The sequence below is a fragment of the Canis lupus genome, chromosome X, assembly GCF_011100685.1.
Source record: "Canis lupus familiaris isolate Mischka breed German Shepherd chromosome X, alternate assembly UU_Cfam_GSD_1.0, whole genome shotgun sequence".
NCBI classification, from domain to species: Eukaryota; Metazoa; Chordata; class Mammalia; order Carnivora; family Canidae; genus Canis; species Canis lupus.
In genome coordinates this window covers 38360271-38375758 of record NC_049260.1, presented here as the reverse complement: position 1 = coordinate 38375758, position 15488 = coordinate 38360271, and the positions used below count along the sequence as shown (strand labels likewise).

The 15488-nt window shown below is 43.2% G+C and overlaps 1 protein-coding gene across 2 annotated transcripts in view; it reads left to right on the top strand.

Annotated features, from left to right (window-relative positions):
• Positions 1-15488, top strand: part of EFHC2 (EF-hand domain containing 2) — a 195308-nt gene that overhangs the window by 160789 nt on the left and 19031 nt on the right. For both annotated transcript variants that reach the window (XM_038587226.1, XM_038587227.1), the window contains 2 exons: positions 1329-1526; positions 3373-3465. In XM_038587226.1, coding sequence (XP_038443154.1) covers positions 1329-1526; positions 3373-3465 — 291 coding nt within the window. The remainder of the gene's footprint in view (positions 1-1328; positions 1527-3372; positions 3466-15488) is intronic.

The window sequence follows — 15488 nt, the reverse complement described above, 5'->3', positions numbered from 1 at the left end:
GTTCATTTCCCATTAAAAAAATAAATAGGGCAGCCCGGTGGCTCAGTGGTTTAGTGCCACCTTCGGCCCGGGGCCTGATCCTGGAGACCTGGGGTCGAGTCCCATGTTGGGCTCCCTGCATGGAGCTTGCTTCTCCCTCTGCCTGTGTCTCTGTGCCTCTCTCTCTCTCTCTCTCTCTCTCTCTCTCTGTATGTGTGTTTCATGAATAAATAAATAAATAAAATCTTAAAAATAAATAAATAGATAGATAGCAAAACCAAACAGAAAACCCAGAAACTCTGAGAAGTGGATAGAGGTGAAATGCAGTTTCCTTTGATAGGTCAACATCATGGCTGTGGGCTTTCCAACACTCTTATCTAAGGAAATTCTTGACTAGGAGAGCCCAGAGATCTTCAATGATTATGATAACAACTAGAAATACATCAAAGAACAAAAAGCCATTATTCTAAAAAAACGGTCTATAGCCGAAGAGCAAATAAAGTCTTGTCTTCCATCACTTATTTGGGATTCTTGGGAACTGAATTATTCTCAGTAAGTAGATTTTCTAGATGGCAAAAGCTCATTCATGTAACCACTGTAACATTTGGCATTTTAACTATTTTGATGTACTACTTTCTTTACCCGTGCTGAATGGTTTATAGCTTTGATACAGAGAATATATTGAAAACAATCCCGCCAGTTTGTTAGGCTTTGAGTTTAATTGTTAATATGTTGTTGCTGTCCTTTGTTTTTTAGCTCTGCCCCATAATTTTAATGCCATTTGCCTTCGAGAGACTCAGACAACTGTAACTCTGCCATGCTCTTCACTTTTTACTCTTCTCTCTCCCTTCTTTCTCACTGGCAGGGTGTGTTGGACTTAGTTTCTACTGCAGAAATGTTTCTAATTGCTTTCTCCAACTCAAGAAGACCTTTCTAATGTGCTGATTTATAAAATTGTATGCCCTGGAAAACCAGAACCCCAAGTCTGTTACTATTTTGTGTAAAGTAAGATTAATAGGCATTGAATAATATCATGTATTCTGTGACAGGTTTTTTGGCCATTCAGGGACTTTGAAAGATTTGCTTTCTGGTCACAGGCTATTATCTGGTAGAGATTTGACTCTGGGCAAGATGCCACTTTATTTAGAAACTGTAGTGCTTATGGTTTTCCATTCTAGCCCTGGTGCTTTCCTGCTGCTCATACATGAAGTCGCTGATGAAAGAAAAATAGTCCCCTGTCCCCTGCGCAGTTGATAAAAAGTTTTATAATATGGAATTTGGATATTTTTAATAGAGAGTACAATATCCTTAGATGGAATTTCATGTGTGTTTTCTCATTTTCTTTACAGAGACATAATTATGAGTCTAACTGTTGGGAAACTCATAGACCATGAACTTATAACTCTTGCACGTCACTACAGGGTACCCAAGGACCCATGTCCTGATATGAGTGTCCTAATGGCACAGGCCCATGAACAGCTCAAGAAAAACACTTTTGAGAATTTTGAAAGTCTCATTTCTACTTGTGTATACCAAGATCGAGAAAAGTAAGTTTTATCGATGTTAGTAGATCATTTAAGTTTCTGTGGACCCATGTAACAAAGGAATTTATATCTTATCCAAAAGGGCTAAAAGAACACTGAGATGTTCCATCATACTCCATTACATAGCAAAAGAACTTTAAATCATTTTTGGAAAGTATCTGGGTACCAATATTTTGTAGTGATGATGAGCTTTGTTTTTTGATGGAATGGGAAAGTCCCTTGTGTCTTCAAAAAAAGATAAGATACCCCTTTGCATTTCCTTTTTTTTTGGTTTCTAGAGGCTTTCGATGGAAACATAGTAAGTCCAGATGTTAGAAGGTTTAATTCTCAGATGTCTTCTTCTTACATTATTCTAGTGATAGCTGGGATTTATAAATGTGTCTTTTTTTAAAAGATTTTATTTATTTATTCATGATAGAGAGAGAGAGAGAGGCAGAGAGGCAGAGACACAGGCAGAGGGAGATGCAGGCTCCATGCAGGGAGCCTAACACGGGACTCGATCTTGGGTCTCCAGGATCACGCCCTGGGCCGAAGGCAGGCGCTAAACTGCTGAGCCACCCAGGGATCCCCAAATGTGTCTTTTCTAATACAGAGAACAGAGAATTTACAAGTGAACTTCCTATAAAATTTCTTTGAAATTATTTCTTCTTGAAAATAACAAAGTTCAGCATAATTAATTTCTAGTACATTTGCCATGTTTCTATTGATCTTTACTAAGTCATTTTTATAAACTGGAGCCCCATCTTAGTGTTTTGGTGTTCATCTTACCCATAGACCTGATATTGTTGGGGAAAATACTCACCGGGAATTAGAAAATCTTAGTCCTAACTCTAGCCTCTGATTTTGTTACCACGTACCACTGCCATTTCTTTGCCCCATGATTTAACCCATCATTCCCAGACCTGAAGTTCATACCCAAGTGGCTGGCTGCATAAACTAAGTATCTTTGGAGGTCCCAGAGTTTATCTTAATGATGAGCATGATTTATTTTCCTAATCCATAATACACTGTTGTTGAGTTCTTGTAGAGATGGTATTTTCCCTTAAGCTTTCCTGAGCCTCTGGAGGTTGTATGGCCTGAGTTTTGTGTGACCCTGGCCACCACCTCCTGGGAATGATGGAGCTGCTTGATCAGATGGCTCTGAGGTTTTTCCAGATCTGACCAGCTTCAATTCTAGACATTCACATTCTCTCATTGTCTTATAAACTCACTGTGAATACAGCAGCTCCCTTTCCTTCCTATTGGTTCTGATTTTGCCTGGTGCCTAGAAGAGCATTGGCTGAATGAAAACATTGGACAAGCATTTCTGTGCCCCTGGCAGCCTGGGGAAAATCACTGTTGAGCTGCTCTGGAGAAGTCATCTGACAAAATTGAGGTGGATGTGAAAGCACCAGCTGAGGCTTCCAGGTTACAGATTTGGGTCCAAGGAAAAGACTAGAAAAACACCCTCAGGTCATACAATACTTGCGTTGGAGGGTCTAGATGCCTGTCAAATGAAGAGGTGTTTTCAAATATCAGAAAGTTTTGACTAGTGGTCAAGAATGCAGATCAATTACTTAGAGCAACACTCATGGCTGCAGCCTTAATATGCTGTACTATCACCAACCAAGAGTCTGAATCTTGATGGAAAGGCCTTTGGAAGGACAGAATCTGATGACTTCTGAAATGGAAAAAGTTGGTGAAATGCAATATGACTGTTTTTCCTTATTGTGAATTCCAATACCAATTTTTATACTCGTTTCCATGTGCAGATTTTGAGGACGCATCTGTATTTTCTTTCCTATAGCATGTAATTGTTACTTGAGAAACACAAAGTACATAAAGACCTGTTTACTTTGTTTTAATGCAGAAAAAAAGTATTACCCAGCAAAGACATCAGAAGGCTGTGCAAGTCCTTCAGGTTACCTTTGTCTGATGATCTTCTGGGATCCATACTGTCCGGGTAAGTGAGAGTTCCACCCTTCATGGAGTTTGTCCTGCATATTTTTGTTTGGGGGACTATTCCTGGTTATACATTCACCTCTAATTACCCTTGGTTTACCCTTGACTGTTTCCACTATATTATTGATGACACACGTCCATGTGAGTGTCACAAAAAGAAATGTTAGTTATGATTTTGAATACTGGCCTGTTACGAACTGAAATTTTATCTTTTTAACATTAAGATACACACACATACACACAGATTTCTGAGACAAAATGGAAACATCTGATTTCATTGGTTATGAGGGTATTAGATCTAAAATTCAGGGCAGGTTTTTCAAAGCTGTCATTCATGCTGGTTAAAAACATGCAGGAAGAGGGCCTAGTGTTATTAGCACAGGACTCTATCCTACTAGAGCACCAGATGTAAAGTGTGAAGATTATGAATTTGCAAAAGGAAAGCACAGAGAACCACTTTCTAAAATACCTGGCTCTCCTGCTGATTGTTTACTTTTGACTTCTGGTACCACCCTCCTAGCTATGCAGATTCTGGTCATCTTTTATGTTTCCTGTGGCATTATCCCAGTCCTGACTCTGACTCACTTATCTTCATAACTCTGACATTTTGAACTGTGTTCTAGGCAATGTCATCATTGCTCTGAAGACATTACCTCACTGTTTTGTGAGAATGACTTTGGGAGTCACAACTATGATCCTCTTTACGTGATGATGCTGAGGTTTAGAGAGATGAGATATTTTTGCCCAAAGTCACATAGTCTAAAGGAAGAGCTGTAACTTAATCCCTGAACCTTTCAAATGCACATCCCCTGCTTCTAACCATTTTGAATTACTGCCTACAAATATCCAGTAGATAAGAATGTCCTGACAGTTCTACCTCCTTCCTACTCCTTGCATCCACTCTTCCCTCTCCATTCCCACTATCTTCACTCTTGTTCTGACCCATATTTCTTCTTGACTATTACGGACCTTCTGTGTTGGTCTTTCTCCTACCAGTTTCTTAATGTTTAAATCCATCTTTATATACAGCAGCTTAATACCTTCTAAGAACAAAAATGTCATAGTGCTGCTCTTCTGCTCACAAACTTTCTGTAATGCTTTAAGGGAAGACCACAGTCATTAGCTTTGAACTCCTTCTCCCCCTTCTCCATCGGGGGGCTTTGGGCTGTTAGAGTGTTGGTCTTAAGCAGGGGCTAGAGTGGAGAGTCCTCATCTGAGACAAAAGGAACGGATAAAACTAAATCCCATGCAGGACAACTGGGGTCTGAAGTATCAGAAGGGAACTGAGGAGAGCCAGTCCAATTGGATGTGTGCATTGGATTGACCTGGGATATTTTCTGGACTATCAGCTCAATTTGCTTTTATTTGCTAGCATCGGTGTGAGGGATAAGTAGGTCAGACTTGAGATGGAATAGGCAGGCCTAAGAGTCCGCTTTCTTTAGTTAGCACATTCCCAAAGCCACATGGGCTAGCTAGCTATTTATTTACTTATTTATTTATTTAGCAAGCATGAGCAGGGGGAGGGGCAGAGGGAGAGAGAGAATCTTCAGCTCTATGCCCAGCACAGGGCTCGATCTCATGACCCTGGGATCATAACCTGAGTGGAACTCAAGAGTGGGGCAGCCCCGGTGGCACAGCGGTTTAATGCTGCCTGCAGCCTGGGGTGTGATCCTGGAGACCCGGGATCGAGTCCCATGTTGGGCTCCCTGCATCTCTATGAATAAATAAATAAAATAAAATAAAAAAAGGAACTCAAGAGTGGATACTTAACCCACTGAGCCAGCCAGTCGCCCCTCCACATGAGCTCTTTAACATTTCGCATATATACCTCCTGCTTCCCACTTTTTTTTTGCCTTTTCTCTTGCTATTTCTCCAGTAGAAAATAGCCTCCAGTTTTCTTCACCTACTGAAAGCTTGCTCTTCCTCCAGGACCCGTTTCAGTTAGTACCCCATCCATGAAACCCTCTTAGATTCCCTTGGCTGGCAGTGATTATCTCCTCTAAATGATTCTCACAACTCTGTGTTTCTCTTTTTGTCTCTTACCTTGTAATAAAGATTTGTGACTTGATATTTGATCTATTCAGATGCAGACCTGCTTTCAGCCTATTTGATTTATCATCTATAAACAACCAGTCAGTTGTCAAATCTTGGTAGTTCCACCCCTGCCTTGTCTCTCGTATTCTGTGAATCCATCCACCTGCTAGCTGTGTGATCTTGTGCAAGACTTTTTTTTTAAAGCTTTATTTATTTATTTGAGAGAGAGACAGCACACAAGCAGGAGGGGCAGAGGGAAAGGGAGAAAAAAATCTCAGGCAGACTCCCCGCTGAGCACAGAGCCCAATGCAAGCCTTAATCCCAGGACACTGAGATCATGACCTGAGGTGAAACCAAGAGTCGGATGCTCAACTGACTGAGCCACCCAGGTGGCGCTTGTGCAGAATTTTTGAGCTGCCTAAACCTCAGATTCCTTACTTCTTTTTTTTTTTAATTTTTATTTATTTATGATAGTCACACAGAGAGAGAGAGAGAGAGAGAGAGAGAGGCAGAGACACCAGCAGAGGGAGAAGCAGGCTCCATGCACCGGGAGCCCGACGTGGGATTCGATCCCGTGTCTCCAGGATCACGCCCTGGGCCAAAGGCAGGCGCCAAACCGCTGCGCCACCCAGGGATCCCAGATTCCTTACTTCTGAAATGACATAATACCCACTTCCTGGCAGTTCTGAGGGTGACTCGAAATAACATATATAGAGTACTCAGAGCAGCACCTAGTGCTAGGTGGTGAGTGGGGTTGAGGAGAGAAGTTAAAGTCAGGGACCACAGACCACACACTCTGACTTAGAAATCAACTGGAAGAAACTTGTGTCCTTCGACATAGAGGAAGCCTTGTTTTCAGACAGTTGGATCTGAAGGCGTTTCGCACATTAAGCTGTCTTCCAGTCAGGAAGCTATGGATATTTATTAGATTATCTCTTATGGCCCCGGGGATGAATTGTCCTGGAGAGTCCAGTGATGTGGGAGCCTGGCCTCTGGAGGACCTCGATGTTTCTTCTCTAGCACTGAGGCCATCAAGTCATCATCCTCTCCTTTTCTCAGCGGACTGTTTTGTCTTTGCCTTTATGATTTAACATGAAAGGCAGAGGATGACTGTTGCGCAGCTTGCTTCGAAGACGTCTCAGGCTCAGCACACATCCGCCTCCAAGCTCAGCTCAGCTTTGTGGAGGTCATCCCTCTGAATTGTGAAGCAGACTACGTTCAGTCTAACTCTGCCTCTAATTGTGCAGTGACCCTGCCCCTCACTCAGGGGAAACTTTAGACTAGTCAGTAGAAAGTCTCACATTCCCAGTCCCCTCTCCCTCCAATATGCCCTGCCACGATTTGGGTCACATGCTTGGTGTTTTGCATCATCTCCGCAGATTCCTTTCAAAGACGGCCCTAATTCCTAATGGACCCATCAGCCTGCAGCTTACATTTATATTCTGCATTCTTATTGTTCCCCAAAGACTCCACAGGGCTTTCCAGAGCCTTGACCAGACTCTTTTCTGCACAGCCCTCCTGTGGCACGCTAAGCCAGAGCCTCTCTGACGTCTACCATCTCCTGTGGGAGGCAGGCCTGGAGTTTGCTGTTTTGGTTCAGTGCACGCTCTGCCCAAGGGCAGTTTTACCTGCCGTGGGATGCAGCTGGGCAGCTGTTGAGCAACTGTATAGCCCTGCTGGGTGAATTCAGATCTGGAGATGGAAAACAACATGGCTAAAGATTGGGCCGATTTCTTTCATGCAGTGATTGTTACTCATGTGTTTTTCCTAGCCTGTGTTTTGGTATGAAGAGTTCCCTGTACTGCATTTCCATTTGTCTCTTGTGATTTCAGTTAGGTCTTTTCCTTATTAGCCCCTCGAGCTGGGACCAGACTTCAAAATCATTTCACATCCGGTTACCTGAGCCCCCACCAGTTGGTGCTGTGGTAGCTGGTATGAACTCACCTTAGTTAGCAATCAAATTCATTTCACTAATACATAGAGCAGCAGACTTAAATGTCCTAAGTTGTAGTAGTAATGGGTAACACGTTAATAATGGGACTGACACTCTGTATTGACATAGTGCCAGGGGCCCGAGAATATTTTGTAAATCCTTGAGCACTTTAAAAGGTACATTCTAGTTGAGGGTAGGTATGATTCCTCATTTTCTGAGCACAGACACTGAGGCATAAAGAGGCTTTGTCACTGTGAAAGAGCATGCTGCAGACCAAGATGAGTCTCTAACAGAATTAGAACAACAGTTCCCTAAGATACCCTAAACCTTTGTTTCTATCTGAGCTCCTAAGCATCAGGGCTATGTCTCATTCATCTTTGCGGCCCCAGAGACTTGTCCTGTGCTAATACACTGTGTGTGGGGAAGGATGGGGGGACACGTGCTTGACATCCACCAGACCTGCCTCCGAGCTCTGCCAACTGCACTGCTTCCACCCATGTGATCCTTGTAAATGGACTCAACCCCTCTGAGCCCTCATTTGGATTTTTTAATGTTTCCTCAGTATTAATAAGCAAGAAAGACTGGTTCTCAAACGATCAGGAAGTGGAGAGTATTCTGTGGTCATTCTATTCTGTGTTCTGTGTGGGGCTGGGGAGTAGGGGTAGCCTCCTTCCCTAATTGTGGCCTTATGAATCGACACATGGAATAACTGGAGATTCAGGCACAGCTCTTTCCCCAGCAGCTCTGCCCCAAGCTGGCCTTTTACAGCTGGCTTTGGGCTCCATGGAATGCCTTAGAACTGGCCTCCCAAGAGAGCGGGTGCCTCATCCAGAAATATCAGTTAAAATGGAAAAAGTTAACAGGGCTTTAAAATCATCTCGTTATACTCTCCCCAGCCTCGCCCCCTGCCCCCTTCCCAGAGGCATGGTTTGGACTCCCGTGATTTCACCCAACAATACCTGGCAGTGAGGCAGAAGGACAAGGGTCAGGCCATGTGGCTGCTACTGTTGCAGGGTTTGGTGCACTGGAAGTTTTGGAGAGAGCCCCACCTCCTACATGCTTCCTGTGTTTTCAAACCTAAGGTGATTTGTAGTTTTTAAGAACTCTAGAAAAAGATTCCAAACCCATGTGGACCAACAGAGCATTGACTTTTGTATATGATCCTTACTTGGTTGCTGTGACCTGCCTCAACCAGGAAGGTGTGTGCTGGAATGAAATTAGAATTTCAAGGCCTGGCTGTCTAGAGATAACCAGAGCTACTCACTGATAACTTGTGCCATGCCACCTTGCCTGCTCTGAGGGTTTATGACCAACTGATGCAGGGGTCCAGAGCTCTCCTTTTTTCTCAACTGTATGGTCTTTAAGAATCTCACCAGGTGTTCAGGTGTGCGCCCCTGGATTTGTTGGGTAATGAACTGAAACCAAACATGACCGAGTGAGTCCAAAATGTGTCTTCACAGGGGCGCCTGGGTGGCTCAGTTGGTTAAACGCCCGGCTCTTGATTTCAGCTCAGCTTGTGATCTTAGGATCTTAAGATTGAGCCCCAAGTTGGGCTCTGTGCTGGGCATAGAGCCTGCTTAAGATTCTCTCTCTCCCTCCCTGCCCCTCCACTCCTCTCTCTTTCTCTCTCTCTCTACCCCCTCACCCCCCCAAAAAAAGTGTCTTTATTGCCTTTCCTCCTTTCCCGCCCCAGGCATGCAGCCCGCCCATTCCTGTATGTGACAAGATGGCCCTCGCAGCACAGGGGAAGCCATGTTACTTTTCAACAAAATACAGCTGCCGCTGCACCTTTTACCTCCACAGATGGTGGAAATAAAGCAGATCAGCTTTATTCCCTGTGGCAAGGAGATAGATGGCTTCTGCAGTTGTAGAGCCATTTATCATTTTTGGGAGGGAGAGCAAAAGCACCCGTCAAATGACACATTAGACTCATTTCTAAGAACTCCCACCTAGCAAGGCATTGAAAAGCTCAGGGGTCATGATTATCTAAAGAGGAACCAGAGAAATTGCCTTCCCTCCCAGTTCCTCTACAAACATGTCCCTTAATTTGCAAAGGGAAGGAAATGGTGGCTTGCCCAAGTATCAAAGGGAAATAGGAATTTATGGAGGTTTTAGGGAAACACTTTAGCACTATGAGCTAGGACTTGAAAGTAAGGAGGCTGACTTTTTAACAAGCAGAGAAACATTTTAAAAGCCAGAATTAGTGTTGCCCTTTAGGACAGTCACCTTGGAAGACTGGGCACTTATTTCTACGATGTTGCCATAGAAAGTTCTTCTTTGGAATTGCCTTCACAGCTGTTTTGAGAGAATTTCCTTCAGGGTGGCAAAGCTTCATCCTTTGACCATGGATCAGAGTCTTAGCAAGAGCCAAATGTCATTTGGAGAGGAGCAAAGTAGAGAATCAGGAGGCTAACATTTTTTATTAGGAGCACAGCATGCCCCCTAAGTCAGGATATACACTTTCTATACGATTCATAGGCTTTTCCAAAATATTTTGAAAGGATGGGTAGGATTTGATGGATGATGACCCATAGTCATGATCACGAGGCAAGGAGGATGCCATGATGGGTGACTTGGGAGACAGTATCCAGGGGTATATGCAGGTATTGACCTACACATTCCCAGTCCCCTGAAAGTCAAGCCCTTCTGCATCTCTGAACAGCCTCCCTTTGTTCCTCTGCCTCCAACTTGAACTATCTTTAGAACTAGAGTTCTCCTTTGTATCGTCTCTCTTTCTCTCTCTCACAACCTTGTCTAACAATAATTTATAGTAGATTTGGTATGTGTTATATAGCAGAGGAGGGCATCAGTGGTCTGGGAGAGGAAGCTGTGTACAGAACTTTGGAGCAAGGAGGAAGACTGGAGACTAACTCCTCACCAGTGTGCTCCAAACTAGTGGCACATCTTCCTTTCCAAGTCTGACTTGTAGGAGTGCACCGCCTTAGAAAGCATGTTTCAAAGTCTCTCATCTGCTATTTATGCTCTGTAAATTTGTGTTTATATCAAACTGATACCTGCTTATAGTAAAAAATACTCAAATAATCCTAAAAAGCTTATTCCAACAATAACAGTTTCCAGCTGCACCCTTCTGCACCTCCCAGACCCATTCATGAGAAGCAGCCTCTCTCAGCCCTTCTAGATGTCTCCATAGACATGTAAATAGCACACATATACTAAGGTTTCTGTTTCTCATTTTTAGGTACCTAACTTCCTGTTTTGTTCCAGTTCCTTTAGGTAACTAACTTCCTGTTATGATGCTTGAGAGTTTAACATAATATCAATTCCCATTATTGTTCTTTCTGGATACTCTGAGGATCTTTGCTTTATTCCTAGTGTTCGGGATCCCTGGGTGGCGCAGCGGTTTAGCGCCTGCCTTTGGCCCAGGGAGCGATCCTGGAGACCCGGGATCGAATCCCACATCGGGCTCCCGGTGCATGGAGCCTGCTTCTCCCTCTGCCTGTGTCTCTGTCTCTCTCTCTCTCTGTGTGTGACTATCATGAATAAATAAAAAATTAAAAAAAAAATTTATTCCTAGTGTTCTGGAAGTTCATGATGGGGCCTCGTGTGGGTCGCTGTATATGGTTTCATTGTGTTTAACACTTTATAGGCCCTTTTGATCTGGATACTCTGTCCAGTGGTTCCAGGAAACTTTCCATTAACTTGTAATAATTTTCTCCTTTCCGTTTGCATTTTTCTCTCGTGAGAACTCCTGTCATTAAGATTTTGGATGTCCCAGATTTGGATCTCTTCTTTCCCCAATTTTCTCTTTGTCATAATGATAGACACACTAAGGAATTTTTTCAACATGATGATCGGCTTCTTCCACTGCATCTACTTACTATTATCAGATGCTTTTCTTTATTCCAAGAGTACATTTTAGTTTGAATGTTCCTTTTTCTGCAGTCTTCTGTTCTTTTTTCATGGATATACTATATCCTCATCTCTCCTCTTTCCCTCTGCAACCTGAGTTGTCTTTGTCTTTCTGATTCCTTTTTTTTTTTCTGTTGCTGTTTTGGCTTCTGTCTTTAATGTTGAGAGCTCTTGGGGAGGTAGATCTTGTTGATTGGTGGGTTTCGCTGCCCAAGTCTATGTCCTAGCACCTCATTTTCATTAGGTGATCTCCAGAAGCTGGAAGCTGGAGATCTTTCTGGGACCACTGAGAGGATCAAGAGAAGAATATTATCTTTTCCTGCTAGAATAGGAGGGGGGTGGAATGGGGGAAAAGAGGGTCACTGAAGCATGGCTATTGGTGTTCTAGAAATGGGAGAGGGGAAGTAAGGAGGCTGATGGGCTCAAGTTGAGTGTGTAATGCTCTCCTCTGCCCTTCATTATGCTTCAGCTCCCCCAGACTGAAGCTCTTTTAGTTGAATTTCTTTGGAAGAGGACCATGTAGTGGAAGATACTTGGGCCTCCAGCTGCCCTTGCCTTATTCAGGCTTTGAAACAGCCCTTGCTTTCATTGCCACACCATGTCCTTGCCTCTTTTGGCACCTAGAGTCTGCATTTGCTGAGCATCTTGGGAGTTTTGCCATCTACATTGGCTAATCTCTTAAGGTGGCCCCTGTCTTCAGACATTTAGAGTTCAGCTCCCCTTCCTCAGTTCTGCCAAGTCCGTTACCAGTCTTTAGTCTGCTTTCCATTGTGCAAAAGATTGTGAGATTCTTGTCCACTGTTGTCTTTTGTCCACAATTGTCATTGTGGGTTATTACCTATTTTTATTCCTTTATTTTTGTTTTGGTGAGCTTTTGGTGGGACAGGGAGAGAAATATATTTGTGATCAATCCATCATAAGTAACTGCAACTCTGTCCCCTTCCTAAGAGCAGATAATTCTTCCAAGAAGCACTGGCTAGTTTTATCCCTTTTTAATTGAAAGATTCTTTGTTCTTTTCTCCCTTGCTCCTTTTGTTGGGATTTCCATATCCATTGAGATCCTCCAAGACAGAACTGAAAAGAAAAACTTGGAGTATTATACCACATTAGCTCAGCTCTTCCTGCAGCCTGACTCTGGGTCTTTGCAAAGATCAAATCTTTGAAACATTTTTCCTCAGGAAAAAAAATGTTTAAGATTTTATTTATTTGAGAGAGGAGGGGGGAAAGAGAGAGAGCATGTGTGAGCGCAAGCTGAAGGGGGGGCAGAGAGGGAGAGGGAGGAGAGAATTTGAAGCAGATGCCACACTGAGTGCAGAGCCTGGCAAGAGGCTCAATCTCATGACCACAAGATCATGACCTGAGCTGAAACCAAGAGTCAGACCCTTAATTGACTGAGCCACCCAGGTGCCCCTTTCCTCAGAAAAATTGTATACATTTCTAAGCTCTGTACTCTTCCATCTACAGCTTTTGATCTTTCCTGAATATCATTTGATTCAGGAATATCCTTTCCAGATAGCCTGTGAAATAGGTAAATGTTTAGGTGTGTTGAGTCTGACATAATCATTATTAGTTGGGCAGGGAAAGTGGCTAGGGCCCTAGGGTAACAGGTAGGCATGATATAAGACATATTGGTAGCAAGGTGTAATTTTATAGAAATTGTTCTATAAATTTCAATTGCCATCATCCAGGGCAAATGCAGATTTAGGCAGGGGGACTCGGTTAGCCAAGAGGAACTTCAGAACGCCTTTCTGAAGAAGCAGCACTTGCATTGAGGCTTTCCAGACAAAGGAACTAGAGGGTGCAAATGCTTTGCATTTCTGGGAACAATCTTGGCATGCTCAGAGAACAGGAAGAAGGCAAGTACACCTGGAATGTCACAAACAGAGAGTTTTCAGATGAGATCAGAGAAGGCAGCAGTGGCCAGATTGCATTAGGGTTCACCTTGTGTTCTAAGTGGATTGGGAAGCCATTGGAGAGTTCTAAGCAAAGAAGTTATTGATCTGGTCTATGGTTTAGAAAGCTCATTTTGGTGGAGAGATGTGTCTGCAGCCAGGTCCGAGTAGAAGCAGCCAGACCAAGCTACCAAGCTGTTGTTATAACCCCGGTGGGAGTTGATGGTGGCTTGGAATTAGTGAGCGGTAAAGGGGGTAGAGAAAGAGATTTGTTGTTGTTTTTAAAGGTTTTATTTATTGAGAGAGAGAGAAAGAGAGCAAGTACAGTAGGGAGAGCTGCAAGAGGAGAGTGAGAAGCAGGCTCCCCAGGCAGGGAGCTTGATGTAGACTTGTCAGTCTACAGGACCCTGGGATCATGACCCAAGCCAAAGGCTGACACTGAGCAACCCAGGTGCCCTGAAAAAGAAATTTGTGATCTGCTATGGTGGTAGAACCCACAGGACTGGATAGTAAATTGTATGTGGGGGTGAAGTCTGACGGAATCCCAGATCTGTTTGGTAATCTTTTACTGGGTCCCAAATTACTGGGATATTAAACTTCTGAAACCTCTAGGATTAAATAAATGTCTCCTGTAATTGATGTAATGGGAGTTTACCAACCATTAAATTCTGTACTGTAGGAACAGATAGAGAAAATTAGTTCATTGGTGATCTCATCCAGTCTCCCGATCTGGTGGCTTTCAATACCATCTATATGCTAATGGCTTCTATATTTCTATGTTAACTTGAACTTCTTCCCTGAATTTCAGACTCCTATGTCCAGCTGCCCCCTTCCCATCAAAATGTAACATACCCAACAAAACTCTTGATTTCCCACGCCACCTCCCAGCCTGTGGCCCCTGCAGTCCTTCCTCTCTCTGTTAGGACAGCTGTATTTTTCCAGTTGGTCAAGCAAAACCCTTGGGGTTGTCCCAAGTCCATGCATTCTCTCTGTCTCTCTCTCTGCCTCTCTGTCTCTCTCTCTCACTTTTTATAATCCTTTAGGAATCCTCTACTTGGGGATCCCTGGGTGGCTCAGTGGTTTAGTGCCTGCCTTTGGCCCAGGGCATGATCCTGGAGTCCCGGGATCGATATATATGATATATATATATATATATATGATATATATCAAAATATATTCAGAATCAGGGCATCTGGGTGGCTTAGTCAGTTGAGCATCAGACTCTTTGTTTTGGCTCAGGTCATGATATCTAGGTTGTGAGATCAAGCCCTCACGTTGGGCTTTGCACTCATCAGGGAGTCTGCTTGATTCTCTCTTTCCTCTGTCCCTCCCCCACCCTCAATCTCTCTAAAATAAATAAATCATATATATATATATATATATATATATATATATATATATATATATTCAGAACTGACCACTCCTCAGTGCCCTCCACTGTCCCCACCAACATCTAAGCCACCCTTATGCCTCCTCTGGATCACTGCAAAAGACTGCTAGCTGCCCCCCCCCCACCACTTTGGCTCTGCCCCAGCATTCTCTTCCCAATATATCAGTGAGAGTGATCTTTAGAAAAGATAACTTCAACCCCGTTAACTGCTCTGTGTACAGTAGGCTCCAGTGGCTCTTAGTTTTCCCCAGTATGAAAGTCAAAGGCCCTCCATGATCTCATTCTCTGACCTCAGCTCCTACTCAGAGTATTAGGGAATACTTGTCTTCAAGGCTCCACGCTAGAGGAAAGTTTCTTACAAAACATCTTTAATTGATTGAGTTTTAGTTCTTCTCCCAAAACACACACAAATAAAAGCCATAATGGTCCAGCATTTTGGCTACAAAGATTTCCATAAACAGAGCACGTCCTTTCAAGGAGTTCAGATGGTGAAGAAGCCAAGATCTCGAGGATAAACAGCAGTAGGGGGCAGCACATTGGAGTTGTATCCCAGAATCCTTGGCCAAAGAAAATGTACACAAAAAAATGACTGAATTCCCTTTCTCCTTTTCTGATCACTCTGTTTATTCTCCTTTGTGTAGATTGATGAGACTATGTGACTTCGTCTTGTAACATTTAAGTTAAAACTGCTAATTTGTATTAGTTTATAAATAGGAGCTGTTATTTTCTGTAATCCCAAGGACCAAAAAAAAAAAAAATAGTCTTTTGACTGGTTCTGAGTATATGTTATTTTCCTGTGTTGATTATCACCAGGTTTTCTTTTAATTTATTATCCCCTGTTCATCCTTACAGCAGAATCTTGTGCACTTCACTTGCTGACTGGAGGGGCATGTTGAGTTGAAGGT